Source organism: Drosophila bipectinata, chromosome 2L (genome assembly GCF_030179905.1).
Source record: "Drosophila bipectinata strain 14024-0381.07 chromosome 2L, DbipHiC1v2, whole genome shotgun sequence".
NCBI classification, from domain to species: Eukaryota; Metazoa; Arthropoda; class Insecta; order Diptera; family Drosophilidae; genus Drosophila; species Drosophila bipectinata.
The window spans coordinates 4,291,324-4,318,891 of NC_091736.1; the positions used below are offsets into that span (position 1 = coordinate 4,291,324).

The window sequence follows — 27,568 nt, forward strand, 5'->3', positions numbered from 1 at the left end:
TATAAAAAATACAAGCAGCTCACCAAAAGGCAGGTCCTGATGCACAAACTAAAAGGAAAAAATAAACCGGGTAGGGGAACCGGGTAGGAGTCCTGGACGCAAAGAAAGAACAGTCGGCTAAACCAAGATTTATATGCAGAAAAAAGCAGTCGATGGGAATTTCTATGTGGCTTCAAGAATACCCTTTCTGGCTAAAATGGATGAAGGTTTAAGATGGTAGTACAATAATTAAATATTTTCTAACAAAAGGCAGCATTATCCTGATGCTAGATAATTTAATCAGGGCATTCCTTGAATTGTATGGACATACATGCACACCTGCGGTTACAGGGTATTTCCCTCCACAAAAGGCAACAAAATCAAGATGGAAAAAAATGAGGCAACAGCCCCGGCGGAGGACGAAGGGCTGGCAGGGACGAGGCGTCGACTAACAAAAAAATGTGCATAGATTTGGCCACAATGCCTGGAACGCGGCAGGGCAGGAACTCTCTCGAGCGAGAACAACGAAGAAGGACGATGCATATAAATTTGTAATTCTTGATGCAACCGCAACGTTTATTAATTTAAAATTCAATTTCAAAGTGGTCAAGTCTTTGTTTTTTGCCATAAAACGTGGTCACTCGAGAGACCATTACAATCGCATCACGTCCTCCGGGCCAGTGGGTGGGGTGGGAAATGGAATGGAATCAATACTATTCGTATTAATGCTTCAGCAATTAGTGCGATCAAGTGTCTAATTGTTTTTGCTCTCAAGTCCCCAATAAAGTCCCCTTCGAATCAAATGAGGATTCAGTTATTAATGTGTTGGACATTTGTTGCGAGTCTTCCGGATGTTGGGGTTTCTAAAGAAGAGTTTAACGAAGATTTTTCAGGAAAACCTCTAGTTAAGTTGTCTTTTAAATATCCAAACCTTTTGTATAAAAAGTATATATAATTGACATAAAATACCCTTCCAATCCAAAATCAATATCCTGTTACAAAAGTTGCTAAAAGAAATCCAGAAAAGATAGAACCAAAGGGATGGCCAAGGGATAAGTAAAAACGAAACAAAAACTATGCAGAACATTAAACACAACTGACAGCTCAACATACGTCACGTGGCGTTGTCGTAAAGTTTTCTGGGGCTGTGTGGCAGCCACAGTTCATGGGGCACTGGGGGAAGTGGCAAAAAAGGACACAAGGGTTGCCGTGGAACGGTCGTTGCAAAAGCAACAATGCACCACAGACACACACTCTCACTCACACACATGGTCGAGCCATCGATGACTCTGGGGCATTTTTAATGGAAACTCATTTTTGAGGTTAATTGTAAGCAAAAGATGGTTGGGTTCTGGTGACTCCGGCACACGAACCCTCTTGTCCAACCGACCCCACTATCCAAAGGCAAATGCATCCATCCTTCCATACGAGGTGTGGCTCTGGGCTAGTAACGTTCATTGTGTGCGGAAAATTATGAAAAGCATGCTGGCTGGTCTGTGGTGGTGGGGTGGTGCCACATATGCCCCAGAACCACTAGCACCACCGCTGGCAGATGTGGTTAATGTTCTGGACTGCATTTTATAATGAGCGGAAAGAGTTTAAATGGTGTTTTCGTTTATATAATACCCTGTACTTTTAGGGATAGCCTCTTTAATCCTTAGCCCCTAAAAATCCATACAATGTCAAAAGTTTAAATTGGTCTACTTGTTTTTCCAATAAGGCCAAAGCACTAAATGCCACGCTTGAACACAACGCTCTTAACTAGCAAACGAAATTATTCAAGATGTTTTGCCATTAAAGACACCATTAAGACCTTCGAAAACTTCAAGTCTGCATATTTTCTGATTGCATTTTCATGTTTAAGCTCAATTTCCATTTTCGGAGACCGAAGAAAAGCCTCTTTTGGCCACAATTCACATGTAGCTCTGCTGACTCGGCTTCTGGCCTTCCTTTTCAGAAGGAAAACCTCCCTCCAACATCATAATTTGCGGCTGAGCGGCAACGTATTTCCGTTTACTGATGTTTACCCTTAACCGAAATGCTTTAATTAGTCCGGAATAAGTAATACGGAATACCAACTAAGGACTGCGGACTCTGGGAGCTCACACAAATTCAAGTTCAGTGCCCCTTGCCGTGGCAAGTGCTTAACATTTTTCCGCTGCCTTGGCATAAATGGCTTAATCGTCGCCTTCAACAGCAGAAGCGACACCAGGAGAAATTCCATTTGCAATTACTTTAATTGCGTAAAGGGCAGATTTATCGGCTGGAGAATGGCAAAAATATTTGCTCAAATAGCCAAAAGTATGCAGTGTTATGATCCAACAAAATTGCTGGCATTTATGTTGTCACATACTTTGTTTTCCAGACCCTCGGTCTCTGCTCTGCATACACCGAAAAATGTTATTTATAAAAATGACAGACACTTCTATTTCGCATACTTTTTGTCTCGTCGACGGCAAGGAAAACAGATGCTCCTGCCGGCTGGCTAGATGGCTAGATGGCTGGCTGGTTGGCTTGGTGGGAAAATGTTGTGAAAAATGGTAATGTGTTCACGTCACGTCGCCAAGTCACACCGAGTCGCAGCAGTGTCTCGGAGTTTCTTTCACATACCACACTAGATTAAATTATAATCGCGGCCCGGCTAGAACGAACTTGGCCAGATTTGTGCAATTGAGTGTATAAGTGTTGGCATACCTCTCTCTAAGTTCCCATCCCCCTGGCATCGTTTTTTAATGAAATGTCAGTCAGTTGGTGAGACCATTTTTCATCCCAGGACCCCCTCTCAGCAACAACAACATCTTCAGCAGTAACTGATTAACTTTTAACAACTGGTTTTGCATTTAAAAAAAATGTAGAGCATAGGAATACTTTTGCGCCTTGCCATTTTGATAGGCCATCGTAAATCATACAAGTCAAGGCAGACCTTAACCCTTCTGAGCTGACATTTTGCGTTAGTTTATGTGATATTTCATATGTGATAAGCCAGTGACATTTCCAAGAGGGCGGAGGAGGGACCCTTTCTATTTTTCACTCACCCTTTTGTCAAAGGGCAGTCGACGCCTTTTTGCATGGCTCATTGAACAGTTCGGATGACAAAAAAAGGTCGAGCTAAGCTAAAATTACTTGACCGGCAGGAATAAGTGATAAACTATGAGATGAAATGTCCGAAAAAAGTGTCAAATAAGAAATTTTCTGGTATTAACTTAAACACAATGTTTATTGACTGAGGCGAAAGCAGGAGGGTTACTTTTCGGAGGGTTTACCAGATAAAATGGCTTACCAACGATAAGAAAGAAATTATGTTGGATGGGGGAAGCATTTCCCCGAAAACGAAACCCGAAGAAAGAAATATGATTTGCATTTGCGTCACATTTTCGAGCTGAAACCAATTATTAATTGGGTATATGACGTATAAAGTGATGACTTTAGATTAAAAGGAAAGGCAGCACATCTACATACATATTCTATTTGAAAGCCTATATGCATAGATAATGTATCTCTTTGACTTTTCCCTGACTTATTGCCGGATCTTTAACATTCTGACAAGCCGAAATAATTTTTCACTCAGGCTTCGCAATTTTTTGGCGGAAAACCCATCCAGCCACCCACACTTCCACATTGTACTCGTTTGCAATTGTTTTACGCGATTTATGCTACATGTCAAATGCCTGACAAAGGATGACCTAGCCCCTCGCTACACCTCCTCTTCAACCCAACTCCACATGACAGATAAGTGAAACTTTTTGCGTATTCCCAAAAAAAAAAAAAACAAGGAAAACAAACATCAACCAGAAATGGGAGACCAAATCCAAAAGGGAGAGAGTGGGGCGGAAAAATGTACCAAGCTGGCAGCATTTTTTAGACTTTTTGTTTTTTTAATGTGTGACAAGCTCAAAGCAAATGCAAAACTTTGCTACACATGTAATGAAAAAAATAAATAAATAAACATGGGATTGGAGAGGCGTTGGATGGGCGTTGGGTATGTGATATCCCGTGACAAGTCGAAGGTCCTTGTCAGTTGCTGCCACCGATAAGAGCTTGCCGCTTGCCGCACAGGCACACACAGCGCAAGACACACGATTGCCTCGATTTACAATGCGCTAAGTGTCGCCAAAGCCACGCGCCAAAAGTTGAGATATCAAAAGGCAAAACAAACAAGAGCTAACAAATAAACAAAACAAGGGACAACAATAGAAACCGAAGAATATATACCCTAACAGATTTACTATCGAGTTTATGGTCCTTAAAAAACGAGGCATACAGAACCCAAAAAGACTTAAGAGTCCAGACACATGGGCCTGGGGCATGGATGGTATTACTTTAGGACTTCTTATTATCTCATAGTGCTGCACAGCTTCATAAAAAATAATAGTACCTCTCGAAAGGGTATCAAAAAAAGAGACAACAGCCAAAAAACACAACGTGAGAAAACAAAGCAAACGTAACGAAAACCTAAAGGAAACAAAGACATATCGTAAGTGGCATCGTATGTCAAGTCGTGTCAGGAACACGTCAAGGTATGTGGCCTGCCCCTGCCACAAAAAACCGCCCTGCCTTCCAACCCCTACACCCTTTGCCAACTAATTTGCTTGCTTCAGGCGGTGGAGACATCGTGAAATATGTTTGATTAAGTTGTAGGCATTTCACCGCTGAAGTGAAAAATATATTTCAAGCGAATAACATCGAGCGAGAGCCAGTGGAATATTCCATTTCCATTGAAAGCCATTTTGGAGTTCACCGGAAATGTGCGAGTGTCGTGGGGGGAAATGCATTTATTATTTAAGAGCCCGAAATATAACCACAGACCGCTCGACATCATCTCCGGCATTGTTTGGCTCTCCGTTCCGTTGCACAACAAAGCGCCATGCAATGCACTTGCTAAACAAAAAGCCAAAAAGCCAACATTCAAACAAAAGCGAGTTGCTTTAAGAAATATTCTCCATTTTCCTTATTTTCTACTAGTTTTTTTTTTTCTTTAGCGTCGGGGGCAGAATAATAAACAAACATTGCCTGCTTATGGGAACTGAAATTAAATATGTATGGCTTAGCGAAAATAGAGGAATTGTGAAAGCTGTGTGTTTGTTATGTGGCACATTCAAGTTGCACAAAGGAATTCCCCGTTGAGAGCCAGTGACACGAAGGAAGAAGCACAAAGATAGTGTTAATTTGTGGAAAACTTTAGTGAATTTTCAACGAAATAAAATATTTGTGACACTCAACATATTTGTTGCCACTTATTGATTTATGAATAGCTTTTCGAGTTATTCATTCAACACCTTGTGAAACTCTAATCTGAATATAAATTATATCAACTTCAGCTGCTTCCTCGTCATATTTTAAATTTATGTTCCCTTAAATTTTCTGCTTCGGCCCTTGAAGCCACTGCAATGCGTCAAAAATAGTGGCAGCGTATGGCTATTATTATGATCTTCTTAGCCATCTAATATACGAAAAGTAAGCTGTAGAAAGAGGAGCCAGTATGAATATAAATATATATAAATCTATATTGCATGTAAAGTACTCCTCCTTACGTGCTAACGGAAAAAAGCAATTTCACTTTTCATATTTATTCTCGCTTTTCGTTTTTCTTTGGGAAGCCAATAAAAGTTCAATTTTTTAAGTCGCTTCCAATTTTATTTAACGTCATTACAGTTGAAACTTTAATACCATCGAAAAAAAATTGACTAGAGCTACTACTGACTTGCACTTGCTGAGAATCGACAAAAAAATGGAAAAAATAAATGTAGGTTGAGATGGTGGGGGCAGTAGAGGGTGGTTCTCAGTAGAATTTGATGCAGAAGGAGACTGTCATGTGAGTTTCTGGGTTTCCTACCTCTTGCCTTTTGATGAATACCAAATGCATTTTCCAGCATAATAAAATGTGTATATTAGGCAGCCAGAAAAAAGTAGGAAATATACTATATATAGGAAATACGCCGCTTAGATTTATTCCCCACAATATATATCTATATATTTAAATTAAGTTGGCTAATCTCCAAATGCAATTTCGCCTGACTGCCGTCTAAGCCTTACATTTCTGATTCTTACTCCTAGTCCTTTTTCCATCAATTTATCAATATACTTTGATGAAATTTTCTGGTGCATTCTACGACTATTTGAACGGCAGCCACCAAGTTACTCAATTTAAGTCGACGACGACGTTTGATATTTACGTGTGCGGTTTCCTTACACGCAACTCTGCCACTCCGCAGAAATGTATATACAACTCCATACACTACACTATATATATATATATATGTGTATAAAATAGGATGGCTAGTTTTTGAAATATTTTTGCAATTTAGCAGCGCACTTTATGGCTTTTTGGCAGCACAAATCATATTAAGTGAAACGCGAGCGAGCGAATGTGTGGTCTGAACATTTAATTGGTTTAAATACAAGTAGGAATAGCGACGAGTTAAGTTCGACTTTTATGGCATTATTTATTAGGAAGTTAGTGGCTGTAAAGTTAAATTATGGCAATGTGCGATGTTAGACTTTAAGTCCGTCGGAAATAAGTCTTTAAAAGTAGTGCCTCAACAATGATCGGCCCGTTTTTGCTAACCATCATCTTGGGCAGTTTTTACTTTAAGTTCAGCACTTTGTCGTGCATTAAATATAAACAGCTATAAGCCCAATAACTTTCCAACACACACACATAGATACTTACTTCATTGTGCGGCAAGGATACCGGTATCCTTATGCCAGGCACACAGCGTGGCGCCACAGCTGCATTGCTGCAGGGCTATTGGAAGCAGCAACATCAGCAGCAGCAGCATCAGAAGGAGGCTACTCCGCAGCAAATTTCGCCCATTTAAACTTTTCGCTACTGTAGAATTTTCATTATTAATATGACTTTTTAGGCAGACCGCAAAACGGTGCTGGGGCCAAGAACACAGGGCTACTCAGAGGAGTCCTCCCGGCCCAGGTCCTACTCCTGTGGCTGCGCCAATGCCGTTGGCCAGTTAAATGCGCCCAGTGTATTGTCAATGTTTGTCTATGTGAGCACAGCGGGCGGACAGACAGGCTCGCCTGTGCGAGCCAAGGATGAACTTTTCCAACCCCCAAACGCCCAGGACCCTAAAATCCAGGACATGCCATTTGACTTTGCAACAAGTGCAGAGGCAAGAGCTACTTTGCCAGTCCAGTCCAGTCCAGTCCACCGTTTTAATCAAGCCCAACTAATGGTCCACCGCTCTCGGCTTCGGGTTGGAGTCGGTTGCCTGCCTGGCAAGACCCCGTAAAAAATAAAATAGAAAATACAACAAAAAACGAGCCAAACCGTAACCAGCAAAGCCGCTTATTACTATAAAGTGAGATTAATGAATGCTACGCCCGGTCGTCCACCCACTCCAAATCGCTGGGACCATCGCCGCATCTCCTTTTTTCGGCTGGCAATTAATGAAATTTATTTGCGCCTCCACAGCGACCATATTGTTTTTTGCCGAGGAACCAAGGGATTCGAGGAAGCCAAACCGAAATGGGCGAGATTGGGAGAGCTTTTTGAGGTGCTAAAATGGTTTTTGGCAGGCAAATTTAAAGCAAATTGTTTTGGGTTCGTGTTCTCTGCGGCGGTGTAGATTGGCTTCCAGATGATTTTATTGCAATTTGCAGCCAACCATCCAACCAGCCAGCAGAACAGAAAATGCGGTTGGGTAATGAAAAGGTTTTCATTAGCCCTTTGCCGTCTAGACAGCGCCATAGGAAGCTACAAATATTCTTCAAATTTATGGAAGCCAAAAAATAATTAAGCGCCTGAATTATTAACAGTTTAGAAAGGGCTACAAAAAAAATAAAATTAAATATTTTTATTTGTTTGTTAAGAAACTTATCCCCAGATTATAGAAACATAATAAAGCATTTAATTCGAGATAATATGTGACATAATGAAATGCAATTATTACGGCAGTCCCCACCTCTCGGTAATTAATTTCCACGCTGCAAAAAAAATAAACCCACACCATATGGAAAGCTGATACATTTTTTAATCCTTTTCTGCCTTAATTTTTGCTACCTTTGTTTCACCTTTCGCACGCCTGCCGTTTACCACGTTACTCTTACTATTTTTGCACTTTTTTGTGGATTTTTTTCGCTATAAATCTCAATGTAAAAATTTTCACACACACAGAAAAGCGTGGAAAAATAAACGCCACCCCCGAATGCCAATAAAGGGGTTCACATATGCAGAGGAGCAACGCCCAGCCCAGGCACGTTTGAGTTTCACGTGAAAGCATTTTTAATCAAAATTCTCAACAGGCTAAAGCAGCGCGAGATCAAAAACACTTGCCACAAAGATGAAACTGTGTGGGTGTGGGTGTTGGTAGGTGTTTGGCCAGGGTGAAGGTGTGTCAGGATGCATAGGTTTTGCAACTCCTGCTCCTGGTGTTGCTCCTTGCCGCAAAAGCCGACTGACACACCCCCCAAAAACACCAGCCCGTGGATAGATTGCACCTGCAACACCTGCAAGTAACGTGACTCTGTCTCCTCACCTGCCGAGCAATATCTTGACTGAAGCTGTAGCTGAAGCTGGAGGCGTGGTAAATGCAGTAAATCCCCTTTTTGCCTTTACAGTTTCATGGACTCTTCCAACCATACTAACCCCTCCAAAAAATAAAATCCTTTAGGGAGATAGAAGCCAAAAAGAAAAAAATTAAAACAAAAACGCGTGAAGCGGATTGCCCGCTTATATGTACACTTTTTGACATGTTTGTTTTTTATGCAAATATCGAAATAAAGATTAGTTTTGTTGGTGGGAGGTGTGGGTGGAGTCTGATATAGCACTGCTGCGTAGAGCGGATAAATTTTCCCACCGGAGGCGTGACTCCGCCACATCCTTCTTACTGCTGCCTCGTCCTGGGCTCTATATTCTGTGTGTCCTGTGTATTTATGCTGCAAACGCTTAACCAACTGACTGCGTTAGTCGTAGCGATTTAGTGCTAATGTGGCCCAAACCACCCATCCCACAGCCTCCCCCTGGACTGGCTGCTGAAATTTACTGTTTACAATTTGTTGGCTGATTGCTTCTGTTCTCCGCACGCTCCGCACCAAATTTATTGCATGCGATAATTTTTTTTGTTCTCTGGCTTAGCTTTGGCATTAGTTTATTTATTATAATGCTGTCTTCCATTTGCCAACTGCATTATTATTTTCCTATTACGCATTACCCTACCCAGCCCTGCCAGCCCTCGCAAAGGATATTTTCTATTTTCTATTTTGGCCAGGCTCATGGCTGTGTGACTTTGTTATCTGTGTTGGATGGCGGTCATGTTTTTGTCAGAATCTCTGGATCCCATGATGAAATGCAGTATTTTAATTAAGTGCCAGAAAGAAAAAGGGGAGAAAGCCCAAAACAGAAAAGGGGCTTCTCTCTACCATTTGATGTAATAAATTTCGGTTTAATTTGAAGAAGTTTTACATTTTCAATGTAATTTTGGTTTGCTTCCTAGAAATTGTATTTTATTATTTCCATATTCCATATTTTCAGCCATGGCCCACGCCCACTCTCTCTCTCTATGCTACGCTGATGACTTCCAGGTGTTTGGCAGACATTTTGTAAACGGAAAATAATTACGTAGCCAAAGGCTGGAAAAGGGTGGAAAATTTATGTACGCGGCGTATGAGTAATGTGCACTACTTTATCCCAGGACTCGGGGAGTTGGAGTTCGAGTCGGAGTTACAGCTCCAACTTATAATTTACTACTGTCTGCCAGCTATTTTAGCTTGTTTATTGTTGTTTTCGGTTGTTGTTTTTGGTCTGGCTTTAGCTTTAGCCAGTTGTTTGTTGGTTGTTTATGAGGCCGCCAAACCGAACCGCAAAATGTGTGAAAATTGCACAGAGGCCAGGTGAACAAGGTAGTAGGTACTAACAGAAAAAAAAGGAACATATTTTTGCTGATACACTCCAAAGGGCCTATATCCCCCTCGGCCATGCCTTTCTCTTTCTAGGCATGTCCCTATCCCACTGGCTCACCTGGGTTTTTTTTTATGCGGCTTGTGGCACAGAGTTTGCATTTTTAGTTGTTAATTATGCGAGTTGATTATGCTCTCTGTGCACTCTGGCGCCACGTAATTGGTGTGCATTTGATTTGTGGCAGGTTGTAACGCTCGCTGATAGACTCAAAAGTGAGTGCAGAGGCGGCAAGGAGGGAGATCCCTTTACGAGGGGAAGTAATTAGTGTAGTTTAGCAAGGACTAACAACCACACGCGAATGAAGGTAAAAGTTTCGCGCAAGAGTCCAAAGGCAGGCCAAGGTAACGTAATTTACCAGCCTCGTTAGCCATTAACCGAACAAAAGCATAAAGACATATTTAAATAATCGATACAAGATATGTGTGTCAACCAAAAAATAGTTCTAGGTAGTAGTTCTTAACTCGCTCTCTCAATTAAAATTTTAATTATGGCTCTTGACGGTAGAACTTGGTAATTTCACTTTAAATGAACTTAGCCATCCTTGACCATCGATCAATATGCATTTTGTATTGGAGTTGATTTACCAAATAATTTTCTTCTTTAATCTCATTAAAAGTTATAACTTTTTCTGCCTTTACCCATCCGGCAAGTCACCCACCACCCATGCCACCTCAAGTCCCATTTGGGAGGAAAAATTTTTGTTATTGAACTTTTTGCTGTTTATAATTTGAGGGTCTGAGCGAGCCTGCTGCACGGGTCGAGGAACGAGAAACGAGGAGAAAATTTATAAATACTTGGCCTGCTCTCAGTTTAAGCAAATTAGTTCAATTGCCAGGCTATCCAAGCCCATCCACCCCGCAAAGACTTGATTAGGCTTAGAGAGCAAAAACTTTATCCTTTGCACAGTTGTAAATAAGCAAAAGTAAATTTTGGCAAGTAATTTAAGCCACACAAACAAGCTGGCAAATAACTTTCCACCATCACCACCACTCCCAGGACCACCACTACTACTTGCCATGCCCCATCCCGGGGGAATACTGGTGGTTTGGGCCTCTCCCAAAGTTTACCATTTACGCCAAGTTCTTTACCCAGTTTTAATTCAAAATCAATGTATGAACTTAGTTTACATTGCGACGCATACTAAACGAAACATTTTGTGTCGCTATATCATGGGGACTATCCGGATGTTGGGCTCCACAACGAGAAATATAGGAATTTTAAGAGACTCTATGAGGTAAAGTTAAAAGGAAACATTAATACCCGGTAGTTATATTAAATTTGGAAGCTCTTTGCTTTCCCACAGTGCAGCCACCATGGAGTGGAGTTCAATTAGGAGGCAGCACTCCAAGAGCCATAAATAACTGCACACGTTGATGCCGATGACGGCTTAGTGCCCCGGTCCTGGTCCCGGTCCGGGTCCGCCTCCCCCAAAAGAATCGCATGGCACTTACCTTCATAGATGGTTAAAGTTGCATCTGCGTGAACGGCATCGCCCACACCGTTCTCCGCCACACACTCGTAGGGGGCATCGTCCCGTCCCGCCCGTACAGGCTCAATCCGGAGTATGGAAATCCCGCCGGGCTGCTCCAGCACCGTGTAACGAGATTGCGTTCCTGCAAAGAGCACACACAAACACCAGTTAAGTGGGCTTAGGAAGCCAGCCAATGGATTCACTGGTAGACTCTCTGGTTAGAGCAACTTACCCGAAACTTTTTTGCCATTCTTGCGCCAAACTATCGATGGCGGCGGATCACCGCGAGCCGCACAATAGAAGCTTGCCACGCCGCCCACTCGCACGCCCTGGTTCTGCGGCTTCTTGATGATCTCCGGTGGATCTGTGGAGGGTCGTAAAAGAACATGGCCAAAACTGGTTAATAACAGGGCTTAAAACGGATATAATTTCTGCCTTTGTGTTTAAAGTTTCGTGCGTAGTTAATAATGCCACGCATGTGCTTCCATGTGTTTCCATTATTAAATTCAGGAAAACCCCTAAGTAGGAAAAAGTAATTTTTAAAGCTGCTTGTGAATCCTTGAATACCATTTTCATTTCGCTTTTTTTGTTGATTTTGATGTGTGTGTGTGTGGGAAGTGGGTGTTTTCGTATATTCTTTTTACATATTTGTCACAATATGCTGTCAATACAACGTTGCATGTTGTTTGCCAACACACAGATACACACACACATTCGTGGCGAGTACGTGCCCCGACACACACACATATGGGAGCCAAAGGATGCACGACAAGTGCGGAATAGGGAAGCCGGGCGGCGGCTTCAGGGAAACAGATGCGTGGCATTAAAAATCTGGCAAAAATCACGGAACGTTAAACAACCAGCAAAAATATTGTCATGTGCATGTTGCATGCTGCACTAGCAGATCCCGTGTCCTGGCTTCTGTCAGTGTCCTGGCTCCTGCCGAACCCGAACAGAAAGTAGTTTACCCAACATATCAATTCGATTTATGATTTTTTTCCCCCCAGCCAGTTCTCATTTCTTTTTTTTTTTTCATCCATTTTTGATTGAAATTAAATATAACGCGACATTTAAAAATTCTGGGCAACAGAGTCCCCCCCTAAGGCCGGAGTCTGACTTACGTGTGAGATATTGTATGTACGGAATATCCGAATAATTTGCATCTGGAACAGGCATCATGGTTAGTAATGATTATTCGACGCGCGAGTTGATTTAATTTCCGTTGAACGCGATTTTTATTTATTTTTCGGATAGTCTTCGTTTTAAGTTAAGATTTGGAGTTGATACGTAACTTAGGTCTTATCTAACCTACTATTTGCTTAAGGATACTTTACAAACTTACTCTAAATACATAAAACTTGTCCCTTTTAACTAAAAAATTTAACAAAAAAATTGATGAAATTGCATTGTTGGAAAACTTAAGCGCATTGAGCTCCCACTACATTGTACGAGTAGTTTTGTAAATAATTTAAAGTTTTCCCACAAGAAAAGCATTCTCTGTCTGCTGCTTTGTGGCTTGGCTATTTTCGTTTTTGGCCATAATGGATGAAAATTTGTTGTTGTTGCGGTATAGTCGGTATAGTCTGTATCATTGCGAAAAGTTTTCTGGGCTCAACTTTTGGTCAGACAAGTTTATTTCTCTTTGTAGGAAAATATGTTGAAAGCCAGCTACTCCCAGCTAGTGTTGATATTTATACAAGAGTTCTTCTCTAAACTGTATATCTTGCAATTATGTAGATGCATCTATTTTTTGTAAAACCAATCATTTCCTTTGGTTAATTTCCGCTTTTCATCTCGCCTATCTTCACATTAAACCAAGTTAGCCACCTACAATTGTTGCTTTTGCTCATTAAAAGCAAAGGAAGATGTTTTAAAATGCTTTTCACAGCTCCAATGAAGATGATTTGCCGGCTCTAGTAGGTTTGCTAGATTTGCAAAGCACTTGAAAGCATTTTACGCTTACGTTCACAGTTTTTATAGCCACAACTCGTGGGGAGAGAGGGGGATCTAAGGAAAAAAAGGAGCAGGAGCCGGAGGAGCTGGAACTGCCGGAGATGCCAGAGAATCAGAAATAAGCATATTGGTTTTTGTGGCTGTAATGAGCTCAGAGCAATGCTTCAGAGCAAACGCAAATTCTCGGTAAATATATACGTACATTTATTTTTTTCTCGCATTTGTAAAGTTTTATGTTTGCTTAAACAATTTGATGGCATGGCAATGGCAATGGAAATGGCTCCAAGACAGAGGTATACGAGAAAAAAAAAACAGACACAGACACTTTCGTGCCGAGTCATAAAAAGCGTATCATTAAGGCCATAAAACAGGGATTTCTGTTTATTTGCTGGATTGCCAGCACCGCTCGTTTGTTGGTTTTAGCCAAAAATACAGAGATAAAATTTAAATAAATTTAATTATGTTTGTGTTTTTGTGGCGGCTTCATTTCTCCAGCTTGTTGCAAAGATTAAAGGCATAGCAAATGAAATTTGTAGATGGCGTCGATACACAATGGCCCCTGGGGCATGGGCGTGGTGTTTGGCTCTGAGAAGGGCTCCAATCTGAACTGCAGCCAAGTTTTAGGTTCGCGTGCAACTTTTTGCTGATTTTTCATTTCGCACGTTTGGCTGCCAGCCGAGGAAATAAAAAGGATAAAGGACGAGACGGGCACAACGCAGTCCGTACATTGAGCAAACAATTTCGCTGTTGATATGTGCAAATTGATTTGAGCGTTTGAAATGTGCAGTTATAGATACAGACCCTGCTGTTACAAACCCCTGACAGCCGCCCACTCGGGCGCAAATACCAATACGCGCATTCAAGCAATTTATATGGAAATTAATACTAACATTTTTACTATAGCTACCCACATAAAAAAAAGGTAGAGGGATAAAAAACGACACGCATAAAATAGAAAATTCGAATTGATTTTATGAAATAATATTGTATAAGCTTTTTGTCCAGCCGGGGACTGAAAAAAATGAATAGAAGTATATCTGAAATTGGAAAAATAAAACCGATAATAGGTCAAGCGAACCACAAGAGGATGAAGCTACTTTTCGAAACTGAAACAAATAATAAATAATTATGTGCTTATGGTCTATGGCTATTGCATTTCTAAAACAAATATTTAATTAAATGTTTATCAACCTAATTTGAATTTAAATTGAAGCTCAAATTGGCCAGCATACCCCTAGGAAGTTTAACTTGTATGGAATTCCACACAGAAACGACTACATTAGAGAAAATATATGATATTCTTGCCCTTTTTTGTGCTTTTTTTGCTTTTAGTAACCCCTTGAAATTATACCCATAACTTTCGGCCCCATTTTCCAATATGCCAAAATGCTCATAAAAATTGACCCCGTGTGGCATTCACAGAATGAAAAAAGGGGAATGGGGATGCCCGAATCTCTACTCTAGCCATCTCGGGTATGTAAGAGTTTATATCTATATCCATGTATGCGAATATATAAAATCAGCATATGCCGAGCAGAAAGAGAGTCGTAAAGTATGCAGCTGGTTTTTATGGTCCCCAGTTAGGGAAAACTTCAAACTTAGGCCTGTTCAGTTCAGGCAGCAATTTATGCCCGAAGCCGGAATTTGGCCAGAATACTTTCACCTAACCGGGAGCATATCAAGTGTACGACTTTTTAATAAGTGCAAAGTGCGAGGGCAACATTTTATGGGCAATGGGTTTGGGCTTAGAAAGCTAGGCTGGGTTGAGTTGGGTTTGGGTTGAGTTGAGAGCTGGTGTAATGGAAATGCTTCTGCTGCAAATAGTCATAAGATGCTGCACAACCAGGAAGGATAAGCTGCTAAGCTGCTTCTATGAGTATCTGAGAATCTGTCTATTCGTGTATCTATGTGTCTGTGTGTGTATCTATCTGGCGTGTCCTGGCGACAAATCATTTTCCAAGAGGAACAGGAACAGGACCCGGAAGAGAAGACGAGCCGAGCGGGTAGCTCGTTTTCCCTGACTGACAGCTGCAATTCACCTGTCAGCATCAGAAGCGTTTTCGTTTCGTTCCGTTTCGTTCTCAGAACTGAATTGCATTGAAATACGATGCTAAATTTAACGATTCATTGCATTCGCCCCCTTACCCCCGCCTTCTTACCAATCCTGACGGTCTGGCCAAATTGCAACTCTGTGTCCGGGAAGTGCAGAGGGGTTTCTGGGCGTTAGTGGCACAACCTTTCGACTCCTTGCCACCCTCCCGGTCGCATGTTGTATTTTTAATGCGGCAACTTTGCCAAAGCATTGCTAAATCTGCTGAGTCTAAGAAACAGAATGCCTCGAACCAAGTAGTCCCAGGTCCAATATACACAAACAAAAAACTAAGGAATATTTCGAAGCTAATTATAAAAGAAAGAGAGATTGTTTACAAAAAAGTATTATAATTCGGGACTGTATGCTTGTCTTAAACAATATACAATTTCCTAAATATCTTTTGTAAGCTCCTCAGTTTCTCTACAATTGTTTCCTGTGTAGCCTCCAATCCTCGTAGCAGCTACAAATAAAATACTTATAAAAGCGCAGCATAGTTTACACTGGAGGATTTTTATAGCCAACCCGGCACCCTCCCCCCTTTTGATGCTGTTGCGTATGCAACTAAATTTTAATGTTACTTGAAAGAGCAATAAAAATAAAGTTTACAACAGTTGAGAAACACCAAAGTAGAAAAGGCATCCAGTGATTATGAGAAACTCCTTAGCCAAGTATGCACCAGCAGTGGAAAATTTTAATTAAATTGCTAAAGTAAACGTATTTCATTCTCTCTTCAAAACAACTCTGATTGGGACTCGGCTCGACAAAGTGTCAACCGAATCGCATTGGGCAATTCATCATTGAATCGATAACAAAATAACGCAAAAGAAAAAAAAAATAGAAAACTTTTGGGATGAACCCCAAGGAAGGGCCTAAACCGAATACTCACTCGTCGAGAGTTCAGTCAGGCATATAAATGATGCGGGCCAAAATGTCGACATCGATGCCATTAATCAAAATTAAAACCGTGTAACTTGGTCAGTACAGTCATCAGACATGGCCTGTGACTCGCCGTTAATGTAAAGGTGATAAAAAGTATACATTTAACTAAAAAGTTTCATCTTCAAAGTGGGTTTTTTTCAATGGAATATGTTGTTGGAATCAATTAGGCCATCTAGCTGTCTATTCTAGATTTTCAACTAAATTATCGATTCAATTTAGCCTCAAGATAAGCAGAGAGGAAGGACTCAAAGATGTTAACTGTCAATTGCCCGAATTCATCAAATATTTATTGTTGACCAATTAGAGAAACGTCGTTCACTTCGATTGCAAACTTGGCTAAGAACCGTGTTGATTTGATTTTCAATATTTCCCGAACTGACCCACTTAGCTTCCCATTTAAATATCCATTAAAAGGCTTAGCAAACTTTGGCCGGCAACTTTCAGTCCATAACTCGTAGCCGCATTTCAGTTCCTGTGCCAAAAATGACTTGGCAAACTCTGCATTAAATGCCCTCAGACATCGCAGGACACACTCACATGTACATACGTAATATATTTATAAACCGAATAAACTAACCAACTGCTGAGGCGAAACTCAAAATCCCAGCAAACATTTTCGGCCAGTGCCAACACAAACTAAGCCCAAAAACGGCAAAAAAAAAGTAAACGAGTACGAACAATTTTCCATGACATTTTAATATAATTAGTTTTTGCTTCTAGCCTAATGTAAAGTTGTGGCCAAAAAATTGTCAACACGTGCAAAGAGGGTCGAACGAGGGATGGGGGTACTGGCTCGCCTCAAGGACTGGCACACACCAGGACATGGAAAAGTTATCTTGACTGGCCTGCGGTTTAACTGGATGAAGGGAAACTATTCGAGCCGCAGCATATTTGATGGTGGAATTTCCCAACGCCCTCGCACGCCTACTCTCTATTAAATGGGGATTTGTTGTTTTTTGGCCCACCAATCTATCTGTAAGTTTCTGCCTTCTATTTTTTTTTTTTTCTTTAAAGGAAAGCAAGTCGAAGACATTTGGCCATGGCAACACTCATTATTCCTAGGTGGGATTACATAGTAAGCCCGGCCAGCTTAAAATCCTGCAAACTTTATGAGACGCAACACACGTGTGGTCTGGGTCTAGGTCCTGAGTCTTCTCCTTCTCCAGTCCTTCCCCCCACTGTTGGCCTTTGTTGTATTATCCTGTGGTAGCCTCGTAGGCCTTAGCAATTTATGATTGGTAGCGACCAGGATAACAACAACACGAAGCAGGACAATCATGATGACACAAAAGGAATTTTCTGCGGACAACCTGGCAATTTCATAAACTGTCCGGGCACTTGCCAAATTGCCAGGAGAAAAACCAAAGCCTAAATAGATCCCTAAATTGAAGAGGATTTTTTTTAAGGTTCAAAGTGTGAGTCTCTACGCTATGTAAGGTGGTTTGTCTTGAGTTTATGAATAACTTACAATTCCCTAAAAATATCCCAACTTAGTTAATGAAGACATTTAATGAATTCAAACTTGAAATTTAATTTATTAAATATTTTTTAGAGTATTATTCAACCATCAACCTTCTCCACCACTCTTGTTTCACGCACGTCTTTCCCTCAGTAAGCATGCTTTGATATTTTATTGAGCTTGTCACAATATTTATGAAATGTATTAGACGCATATATAGTATATATACTATATGGAATATATTGAGGCAATCACAAAACCGAACTAAAGCCCAAGTGTCAGCCAAATGTTTCAGAGTGTCAGTGTGCTTCAGTGTCTGAGAGTGTCGAGGTGAGAAGGACAACGACAATGCAAAAAGTTTTTTGAGAGGAGTGCAGGACAAAGTTTTATTATTATTAGCATGGCTTTTGGCTTTCATTAGTTTCAACTTTTGACAGAAATTATATTGAGTATACTATATACAGGGCCAGTGGCAGAGCCAGACGACACGCACATACATATTGATGATGATCATGATGGACGAAAAAGTTTCCTTCCCGGCCTCGGCCTCAGCATCAGCCTCAGCCTCAGCCGCAAAGTTTCTTTTTCATTTTTGCTGTTTTGTTTAATTTGCGTTATTTATAAGCTGCCAAAAAAAGCCTCCGGCAGATGGTGGTCAGGCCGAAAAAGAGCCAAGTCGAAAAACTTGTCTAGCACTTGATGTTTCTTCAGTTCAACACACGCATTAAGCCGAAGCGGAGCCAGAGCCAGAGCTGGAGCCCCCAAAGAAAGTGGCAGACAAAAAGTAGCAAGAATGGCTGCCAGCTAAATGTGCACAAAAGTAAACAGGCAACACTTAAGTCGGCTCCCAATGAAAACAATGAAAAGTAAGCCCAAGGTAAGGCTCAGTCTCAGACTCCATCTCCCTGGCACTTTTACGGCAGAAGTCGAGGGGCGTTCCCATTTAAGGACTCTCTACACGTGGCCAACTCGGTGATGGCAAAGTACCAGCCAGCGCAAATCTGAAGTTTGAGATTTTCTGGCATTTTAAATGCCAAGAAAATCCGCATTGTCATACCTTGATAAATAGCAGAAATTACTCTCGCAAAGACTCCTGCCACTTGCCGCTTGCCACTTGGCAAAAGTTCTGCGAAAACACGCACTAAGCCGGTGTCAAGTTGAAGAACTAAAATGAATTCCATGTATTTCAATATGATGCGCTCACGTTTCCCAGGAAAGCCTACTAGCTACGAGCCGAGAATTCATAAAATGCTGTAAGTCAGCATTTTAATTTCCAAATGCCAGCATCCTCCCATGTCAAATAAACACACTGTCGTTATCTGAAACCAATTAAATAACTTTAAACAATTTCTTTACAATTCATCTGCATAACTGGGGTGTTTCTGCCCATTTCCTAGACCCATTTATAAACTTAATACCCTGCTGGTTCTCAATCCCACTTCTCTGCCTTCATCTTACCTTAACCTTTGGGCTGGGGAATTAATATGTTGCCTCAAACCCTGCTTGGCCTGGCTAAACTTGGCTAAACTACCAGACGGAGACAATCACGTCAGGATCCCGGATCTCAGGGTCTCGAACTCCCACCAAGACCTGGGCTTCCTTTACAAAATCCAACAAAGCATAAATGTTTTGTCGCTAAGCCTACAGTCATATAGCCGTAAAGTATGCATTGCCATTGCCATTCTATGGGCCGTGCCATCCATCCCCCTTTTCCATACCCATGCCACTCCATGCCACACTGCCGGCTAGTCTTTGTTTTATTGTTTCTCAAATCGCTGCCTGTCGCTGACTTTTTTTCTCCCTGCCCGTCTAGGAGAATGTCTTTCTCCGGCTTTCCTTTGTTTATTATTATGCAGCAAATGTCGCGACGCGTCGAGATTATGGACTGAGATACAGGAGGAAGCCGATGGTATAGGCGTTCTTGTTTCAGAACTTTGTCACGTGGACTTAAACGCATTATTTAAAAAAATAAACATGTCTAGTAGAAATGAAAACAAAGCAACGAAGGTGAGATACTCTTTAAAATATACCTTTTTTTATAGGGAATATTTTAATAAGAACAAACTACTCTGTCATTGAGTAGAGTTATGAATAAAATTATGTTCATATTAATTGTTTTTATATTTAATTTGAATTTCAAAAGATTCTTGCTACCCTAATATTTAAAATTTTATAAATGTTCTTTAGTAGCAGGTTTTATGTAAATTGATGGAAGTGAAACCTTCGCCGCAGGTCGTCCAAAAAAGTCAGAAGTTCAGGGCGAGCCGAGTTCTTACTGAAAGTTTCATCAATTTACAGGCTTTTCCCAACTGTTGCAACGACAGGCAATTATGAGGGGGCGGGAGTACTACATAAAAGAACCGAAAAAATATATTTATTGTACATATACATTAATGTTCCAAAAAAAAAGCAAGTCGGAGACGATTAAGACGATAATAACAAGCGACAAGTTTATTGCCCGCACACACATCAGTCGGGTATGGGGAATGGGATGGAATGGATATTGGCCAGCCGCAAAAACTCTTCCAGAATGGACGGAGGGCGAAAGCCTAAGCTTTTGTGGCCTGAAGCCTAATGCGCCAACAGCTACAACAACACACACATTTGGCCACAGCTACAAGCACACAACATTTGCCCGCCTTAAAAGCCAGTCCACTAATGCTAACAGCTGGCGACATAAATATCAAAAAGTGCGGGGGCTGGCTGGGAGGGTGTGAGTGGGTGCTTCGGCCTTTGTCTTTTAGCCAACATCGAGTCCAGAGTCCAGACCAGAGACCATAGACCGTAGACCGTAGACTGGAGACCAGAAACCAGACCAGGCGAACCGAGAGCGCACTAAACCACTAAGTAAGATAAGTGAGGTCAAGCAAAAGGGGTCATGTGCGCGCATTGTCACAGACTTGCACCCGCCTCCTAGCAGTTGGCGCTTATCTAACCACAGGGGAGTTGGCCTGGCCAAAGTAAACCTGGACAATGACGGCATGCCAGGAGCTGAAGGCGACGAGGCCACCAGCGACAGCTAAAAGCGCAACCAGGTAACAGGGACACAAGTTGCCGATACGATGAAAGTAAACGCAGCGGACAAGAGCCAACGAAATTGGTAAATCAATAACTCAAAAGATGACATCCATCACATAAAAGGGGCTTTCTTAAACTTTAACTTAAGAGTTACCTTATAGTCCTGTATAAGTATAGAGTTGCAAATAGAGTTAGTCACCTTTGAAATTGTTATGAAAAATAATCCATATCTTTGCTAGCAATGTGCCTTCTAATCAACTTTAACCCAACAGTTATCTCATAGTCCTGCATACGTATAGAGTTTCAAATAGAGTTAGTCCCTTTTATAAATTATAATAGCAAAAAAACCAAATATCCTTCGTAGCAATATGCCTAATCACACATCATGTACAGCAATCAACAGTCATCAATACCATTACAGATCCTTTGAATGGCTCACCTGGACAGATAACGAAATGGAATCACCTCCCTTTCACTTATCCGTGTGATGACTCTCTATACGCTCGCACGATGATAGTGCTGCTTTGGTCTGTAATTACTTTCACATTTTTGATATGCTGAATCATGTAAAATAATTTCCTTATTGGCCAGAAAAATGCACAACTTAACTTTTTGACAAAATGCCCCCTCCTTCCCACGGGCAAAAAGTTCTCCGGCCTAGAGGTCCATCCATCCCCGCCATTCCATCCACCACATCGTGATGACTTTCATGCTTTCATTATTCATTATCTATGCCTAGAGCAAATCTGGGGATCAAGGTTTTTGGTTGGCGTTTGGATTTTGCGTTGCCTTGGTTTTAATTAATGAAGCTACAATATGACAACAGAGCTTAACTAATTAATTTGTTGCCAGGGAGCCTGGGATATAGAAATTCTATTTCAAAAACAGGTAAGACCAGCCTAATAAAATATGTAATGAAAAACAAACCTATCATAGGAGGTAAATTTTTTAAAAATTACTCAAATTACTTTAAAATGCCAAGAAACATCAAGACAACACACACAGCCACCCTAAGATACAAGTTATGGAAGACAAACTGGCCCATAAATTTCAGAGAATTCGACTTTTTCATCTGCAGTTTTCGCTACACAAGAAGATTCAAGAGGGTAGGAAAGCGTAAGTCAAGATGCGTTTGCTAATGTTGTGAAAGAATCGAGAACAAACAGAGTAAAAATACCGAAAATATGCAAATCAACTTACTCCGATGGCAGACAACAAAAAGCATGAATGTGGGCATGCGAGCCATACATTTCGATATGGATTGATGTAAAATTGATGCGACTCAGAGTGGGTTATTGTCTGGCCCGCATAAACAAAACACAAAACACAAGGAAAAAAGTATAAAGTAAAAACAAAACACAAGAAATTTCAATAATGCTAAAGCATTTGTTCCCAACTTGAAAGATGGAAGGGCACAAAAAATATGAGGAAGCAGACAAAGTCGGTAGAGCACTTCAGGCAATTTATGGCATATGTTACCTAACACACACCCATCCATACTCGCAGGACTCCCATCGCCCGCATACACACACCCATATGTAAATGTTAAAATAATACATATGCGTATGGCATAAAAATTGATATGCCAACATTTGTTTCATGTGTGAGTAATTCACAAGTAAAATGTAGAAAGTTTTTAAATAAAATATAACTCGAGTGCTAAGAATACTGGCGCAAAGTCAAGAATTTGTTGACTCCCAGTTTACCCTGTAAAGTGATTGATCCTTGGATAAAAGAAATAATAAATAAACCCATATTTCAGCGTGAAATTTTCTTCAATTAGAAATGAAATTCTTCTCGCACTCATGGTTGATGCATTTTAAATTAATAGCCAGACCTATTGGCCAGAAAAATAAGGAAACCATCCGCCTGAGAGCCAACTACAATGTGCTGAAATAATGTAGCACAATAAATTGAACTTTTCATAAATTTTCAGCACAAATTGACCGAGAGTTGGGTTGGGGTATAGAACTGAGGCTTGGGCATCCGGAATCCGGATCCTTTCCTCCAGCCAGGCCATGCCAGGCATCCTGACATTGTCAACGTCTTGCCACGCCAGGCGAATTTATGGTTGGCAGCTTTTAGGCTTTGTTTTGCTGCTTATTATTGTTATTGGCACCAACAGTGACATATTAGGAGCACCTCCTCCGTCGCCGGCCCACCCCATCGTTGTCCAAACTCATTTGTTGTCCAGACTAGATGGCTGATCGCTTTTGGGCCGAGAGTCCTTTTGCCATCGAGTCCTCAAAGGTCTCCGGCCCCGTTGCGTATGCCGGATTATTAATATTAGGAGGAACACAAAAAAAGGAAATATATTTTCTACTGACCGGCTGCTACTGTTCTCCTGCTGCCGCTCCTGCCGCTACTGCTGTTTTCGATTATTGTCCTTCGCATCGTCCTGTTTCTTATCCCGTAAATTGTTATTGACAACGGAAGCAGCAGCGCGGCACAAATTGGGCGTTGAATTTGCGGCTTGGTTTTCCTTCTCCGATGGCCGGGCCATCGCATGCCCAGCGCCTTTCTTTATTTCGCCTCAGCTTTTCTCTTGTACTGTTCGTTTCAGTTATGTGGGACCGACCATTTGTTGTGGTTATTATTATGGTTGATTTAGTGGCCACAAATTGAATGAATTGTCTTATTTAACCGAAATAAGCAATATTGTATAAGTTTTTTTAAATTCAATAAAGCCAAAGTGCGTGCCCAAATCAGATTAAAACGAAGACTCCAACTCCGACTCAAACTCCAGCGACAAGGACGATGATAACCGAGAAACAGCAATGGCAATGGGAACGGGGCTGGGAATCAGAACGGATCCAACGGAAATGACAGACGCAGCATTCAATTGAATTAATTAATGCCAAACCGATGAAAAGGAGAAGGAAATTAAGTTTAAGCTGTTGCCAGGACAGGCCAAACCAAGCCAGGCGGGCTCCCAAGCGGAGCGTATTCGAAAGCAAAGCCAGCGAAATGTTGACGCCACGACATGGCGCAGAAAATATTTAAATAAAGTTGTAATTAAATGCATAGCGAAGTGCCGCATTCCAAACACTCGTTCACCAGCAATAAACTCGTGCAACAGTTGGGCCAGAATGAAAATCACTCATACGATGACAACCGAAGCGAAAGGATGATGAGTGTTGGAGTGGTTATGGGAGTGAGCCAGTCAGATGGGTGTGTGCGATGCCTGCGATGTGTGTGTGGTCGACAAACGCACAACTTTTACAATTAGAAAATTAAAAATACACAGGGGAAAATGAAATCAGAGTTTTAAAGTCTCTCAGGTATAGTTTTAAAGTTGTTTGTAAAAAAAATATTCCCTACAAATAAATAATTATTTTGCATATATGGTCACGGGTCGTATAAGTTATATTTAATGACAAGGATATATACCGGTCGTATGTATTTCCCAAGCTAGGACAAAAACGTACTAAAATCTAAAGACAAAAACACTTCTATGGAAAAAATATGTTCCACAGGTCGTATACGTAATTTATTTTAAAACAGGTCATACAGGTCGTATACTTAATTTTTTTCATATTTAAATTTTTAAAGTTTAAATTTTAAACTTTGAAACCCAAAACTGGATATACGACCTGCGATTCAGTTCGAAAGAAAACATTACGTATACGACATGTGAATTAATTAGTCATTCAATTATTACGTATACGACACGTGTTCGTTTCGTAATAATTAAATATTTCTGTGTTGTTTTCAATTCTTTTTAAAATAATAAAAGAAGATAAATTCGCTTTTAATTTCAAAAGAGGAGAAACAATTGTTAAAATACTTTGAAAGCAAAAGAAACAAAAGCACCCAAGAATATCTCACTTCGAGGAACCCGAAATCAGGTAGGTGATTACCGCCAACATTTTTCAATTTCTCCCCAAACAAAAAAAAAATTACAACCTCTTTATACTTTCGAGTGTAGGAAGTTCCAAAAATACGTTACACACACATGGACACAGACAATGGCTGACAATTTGTTGCGTTTCGCAGACTTGGCAAGCTGCTGGCAATTTCCAACCACGGCGCCGGCAGAGCTATCTCTTCATTTCCGCCGCCACCACGGCCACACCATACCGTGCCACAAAACGCTTGCCACCAAAACCGAGAAACCGAGACCTAAAACCGAAACTGTGAAGTCTCCGCTGGGTGGAGGCAAGTTCGCCAAATGGTTGGCGGGAGAGACCTCCACAGCAGCATTGCTGCACGCAGGCATATTAAAATATTTAATTACCATGTAAACTTACGACTTTTGTTTTTGTTATTGTTTTAATTGTGACAACAACTATCATAATAATAAATATGATGATGTTTGCCACGCGGCAAGTCCTCGAATCACCCGCCCCCCAGTCCTCTTCAAGCTCCGCAAAGTGCACAACTTTGGGTGCGGGATTGCGTAAGCAGGGGGCTGGGGAGCAGCAGGAGTGAGGTGGAGGAAGAGTGGGGGTTAGGGGGGAAGACAACATAGCAAAGCTTTATTACATTTCGTGTGTGATTCATGGCACATATGTCCTAGCATATGTATACATATACGTATGTGAGTATGAGAGTGAGATTGGCGGTTTTCTTAGAATTGTCTGCCGCTTTTCAACACATTGAGTTGTTTGTGCCCCACTCCTTTACCCATTCATGCTCCTTCTCTTTCTTTATCGCCATCTCTTTTGCTCTCTTACTCCTGTGCATGGTTACCCCCCCCCGTCTTGCATGTTATTTGAATTTTAATTGCAAACTTTTGCTGCATACTTTTGGCGTGGATTTATTTTATGGTCGGCACTGTGCTTGTCTTGGTTCCTTTTCCATTTTCGCTGTTGGCTTCTTCATCGCCACGCGGCTGTTTAATTAAAAATGCTTGGCGGTCGCACTTTCTCCCTATCTCTGCGCTTCTTCATGGTGTTCTACGGGTTGCATTTTCACTGTGGTTCCCACCAGGTGCTTCCTCAAAAAAAAAAAAAATAAATTTAAGCTGCCACCAAAAATTGGACAAATAGATACTCATTTAAATAGTATTGATTCTTGTCAACATTAAACCCCCAAACTTGAACTTTTTCTGTTTAATTTAAATACTCTAATTTAAGGAAAATTTTTTCCTGTTTGGTATACCCCAAAAACACCTCTGTATTACCAGCTATTAGTACTGAATGCTGCCCATTTTGTTTGCTCATTGGAACTAATTAGTTTGCTTTCGCCTGCTTATTGACTCTCTACCCATTCCTGGTGGCTCCGTTTTTCGTGGCCAGTCGGTGGATGAGATTTTTCAATTGACATTGTCAATGGCGGGACGTTTTCTCGCTTCCTATCTCTCTCTCTATATTTTCCTTTTTTTTTTGGGGCTTGGGCTGTGGAATCGCTACTTAGTATGCGGCACACAATACACATAAAACATTAATAAAGCTTGTTGTCCTTTTTAGATGGCTGCGTAGCCGTGCGTTCCCTCGCCAGACGGAGAGTGAGCCCTTGTCATTACCAGGACGGCCCACGTCCTTTACACCACCTCGTCCTGGGTCCTGGGGAAAGCATATGCTTAGCATAATTTCGGGGATGTCTGTTTTGGTATGCAAGTGGTGCTGAGCTGATGGCACTTGAAGGAACTGCTGCAGACAACTTTGATTTGGGGACCAGCGTTTAAAGCTCCGACGTTCGGCTTAATTAAAAAACCGAATCCCGAACAGAGGCGTTTAAAGTTTTCTCTTTCTCTTGTTTTCTATTATATTTATTCATTTTTTTTTTTTTTTGCCGTTGTTGTTGTTGCCCTGCCAATTATTAACGGACAGTTCGCTTGGCCATGGTTCATACAACATAATTCAGTCATATAAAACTCCTGTAGCGTAAAATTAGAAATGCTGCTCCAGCTCCAGCTCCGGCGACAGACTCTCGGCGTAATTAAAATGGGAAAAAATCATAGCACACTTTTTGACTTTGCCATTGATATGCTGATGAGTGAGAGAGGTCCTGCTTCCTGGCAGGAGGAACTCGCTGAGGCTTGACATTGAAGTGACTGCTTCAATAGTGAGGAAAGCCGGAAAAGCGGAAAACCCCCTCGGAACGGAACGGGGCGGTGTGTGCGCATGTGTCTTGTTTACATAAAAATTTAAAGGAAAACTCAGTGATTTTTATGCTTATCAACAGCTAAATTGAAAATAACGCCAAGCTACACAATCCCCTTGAAGCGAGGGGAAAACACACAATATTTGTCGGGATTAAACTCATAATACAGTGGTTTCTAAGAAAGGAAATACTATAGAAAGTAAAATGCACATACACATTATACAATATTCCATAAAAATATATTATTTGATTTATGATTTAGTTTCCTTTTTTAGCGTTTTTCTTTAGAAAGTAATATAATTTCCTGTTTATTTGTTATAGTCTTAAGAACAACAATCCAACCCACTGTACATCTTCATTTGGCAGAACCATATAGGCCCAACACACTCACACCCAAAATGTGTGAATCTGGGCGTGCGTGTGAAAGTTGATTTTCAATCGAACCAAGAGTCAAGGGGACGCTTTTCCGGTAACCCCGTACCTCCCCACCAGTAACAAAAACCCTCCCGAAAAAGAAAAAAAAAACTTATTTGCCAAGTTTTGAGGTTTTTGAGGTTGACATGTTGCCGTTTATGTGACCCAAAGAAGTGAAGTGAACAGCGGAAGGAGTGAGCCAACCCAAGGAGCGGTAGTAGCAGCTGCTCGACAGCCATCACTGATTATGATGAGACCGAGACGGGCCGTTCGTAGAATCCCTTT

At 41.1% G+C, this 27,568-nt stretch overlaps 1 protein-coding gene across 5 annotated transcripts in view; it reads right to left on the bottom strand.

The window, feature by feature from the left end:
- The window catches only part of Lar (tyrosine-protein phosphatase Lar), a 111,377-nt gene that overhangs the window by 43,267 nt on the left and 40,542 nt on the right, over positions 1 to 27,568 (bottom strand). For 4 of the 5 annotated variants that reach the window (XM_043213235.2, XM_043213230.2, XM_043213236.2 and 1 more), the window contains exons 4-6: positions 12,482 to 12,523; positions 11,593 to 11,724; positions 11,341 to 11,502 (exon numbers count right to left, since the gene is read on the bottom strand). In XM_043213235.2, coding sequence (XP_043069170.1) covers positions 11,341 to 11,502; positions 11,593 to 11,724; positions 12,482 to 12,523 — 336 coding nt within the window. The remainder of the gene's footprint in view (positions 1 to 11,340; positions 11,503 to 11,592; positions 11,725 to 12,481; positions 12,524 to 27,568) is intronic. The other variant, XM_043213237.2, reaches the window with a different exon arrangement.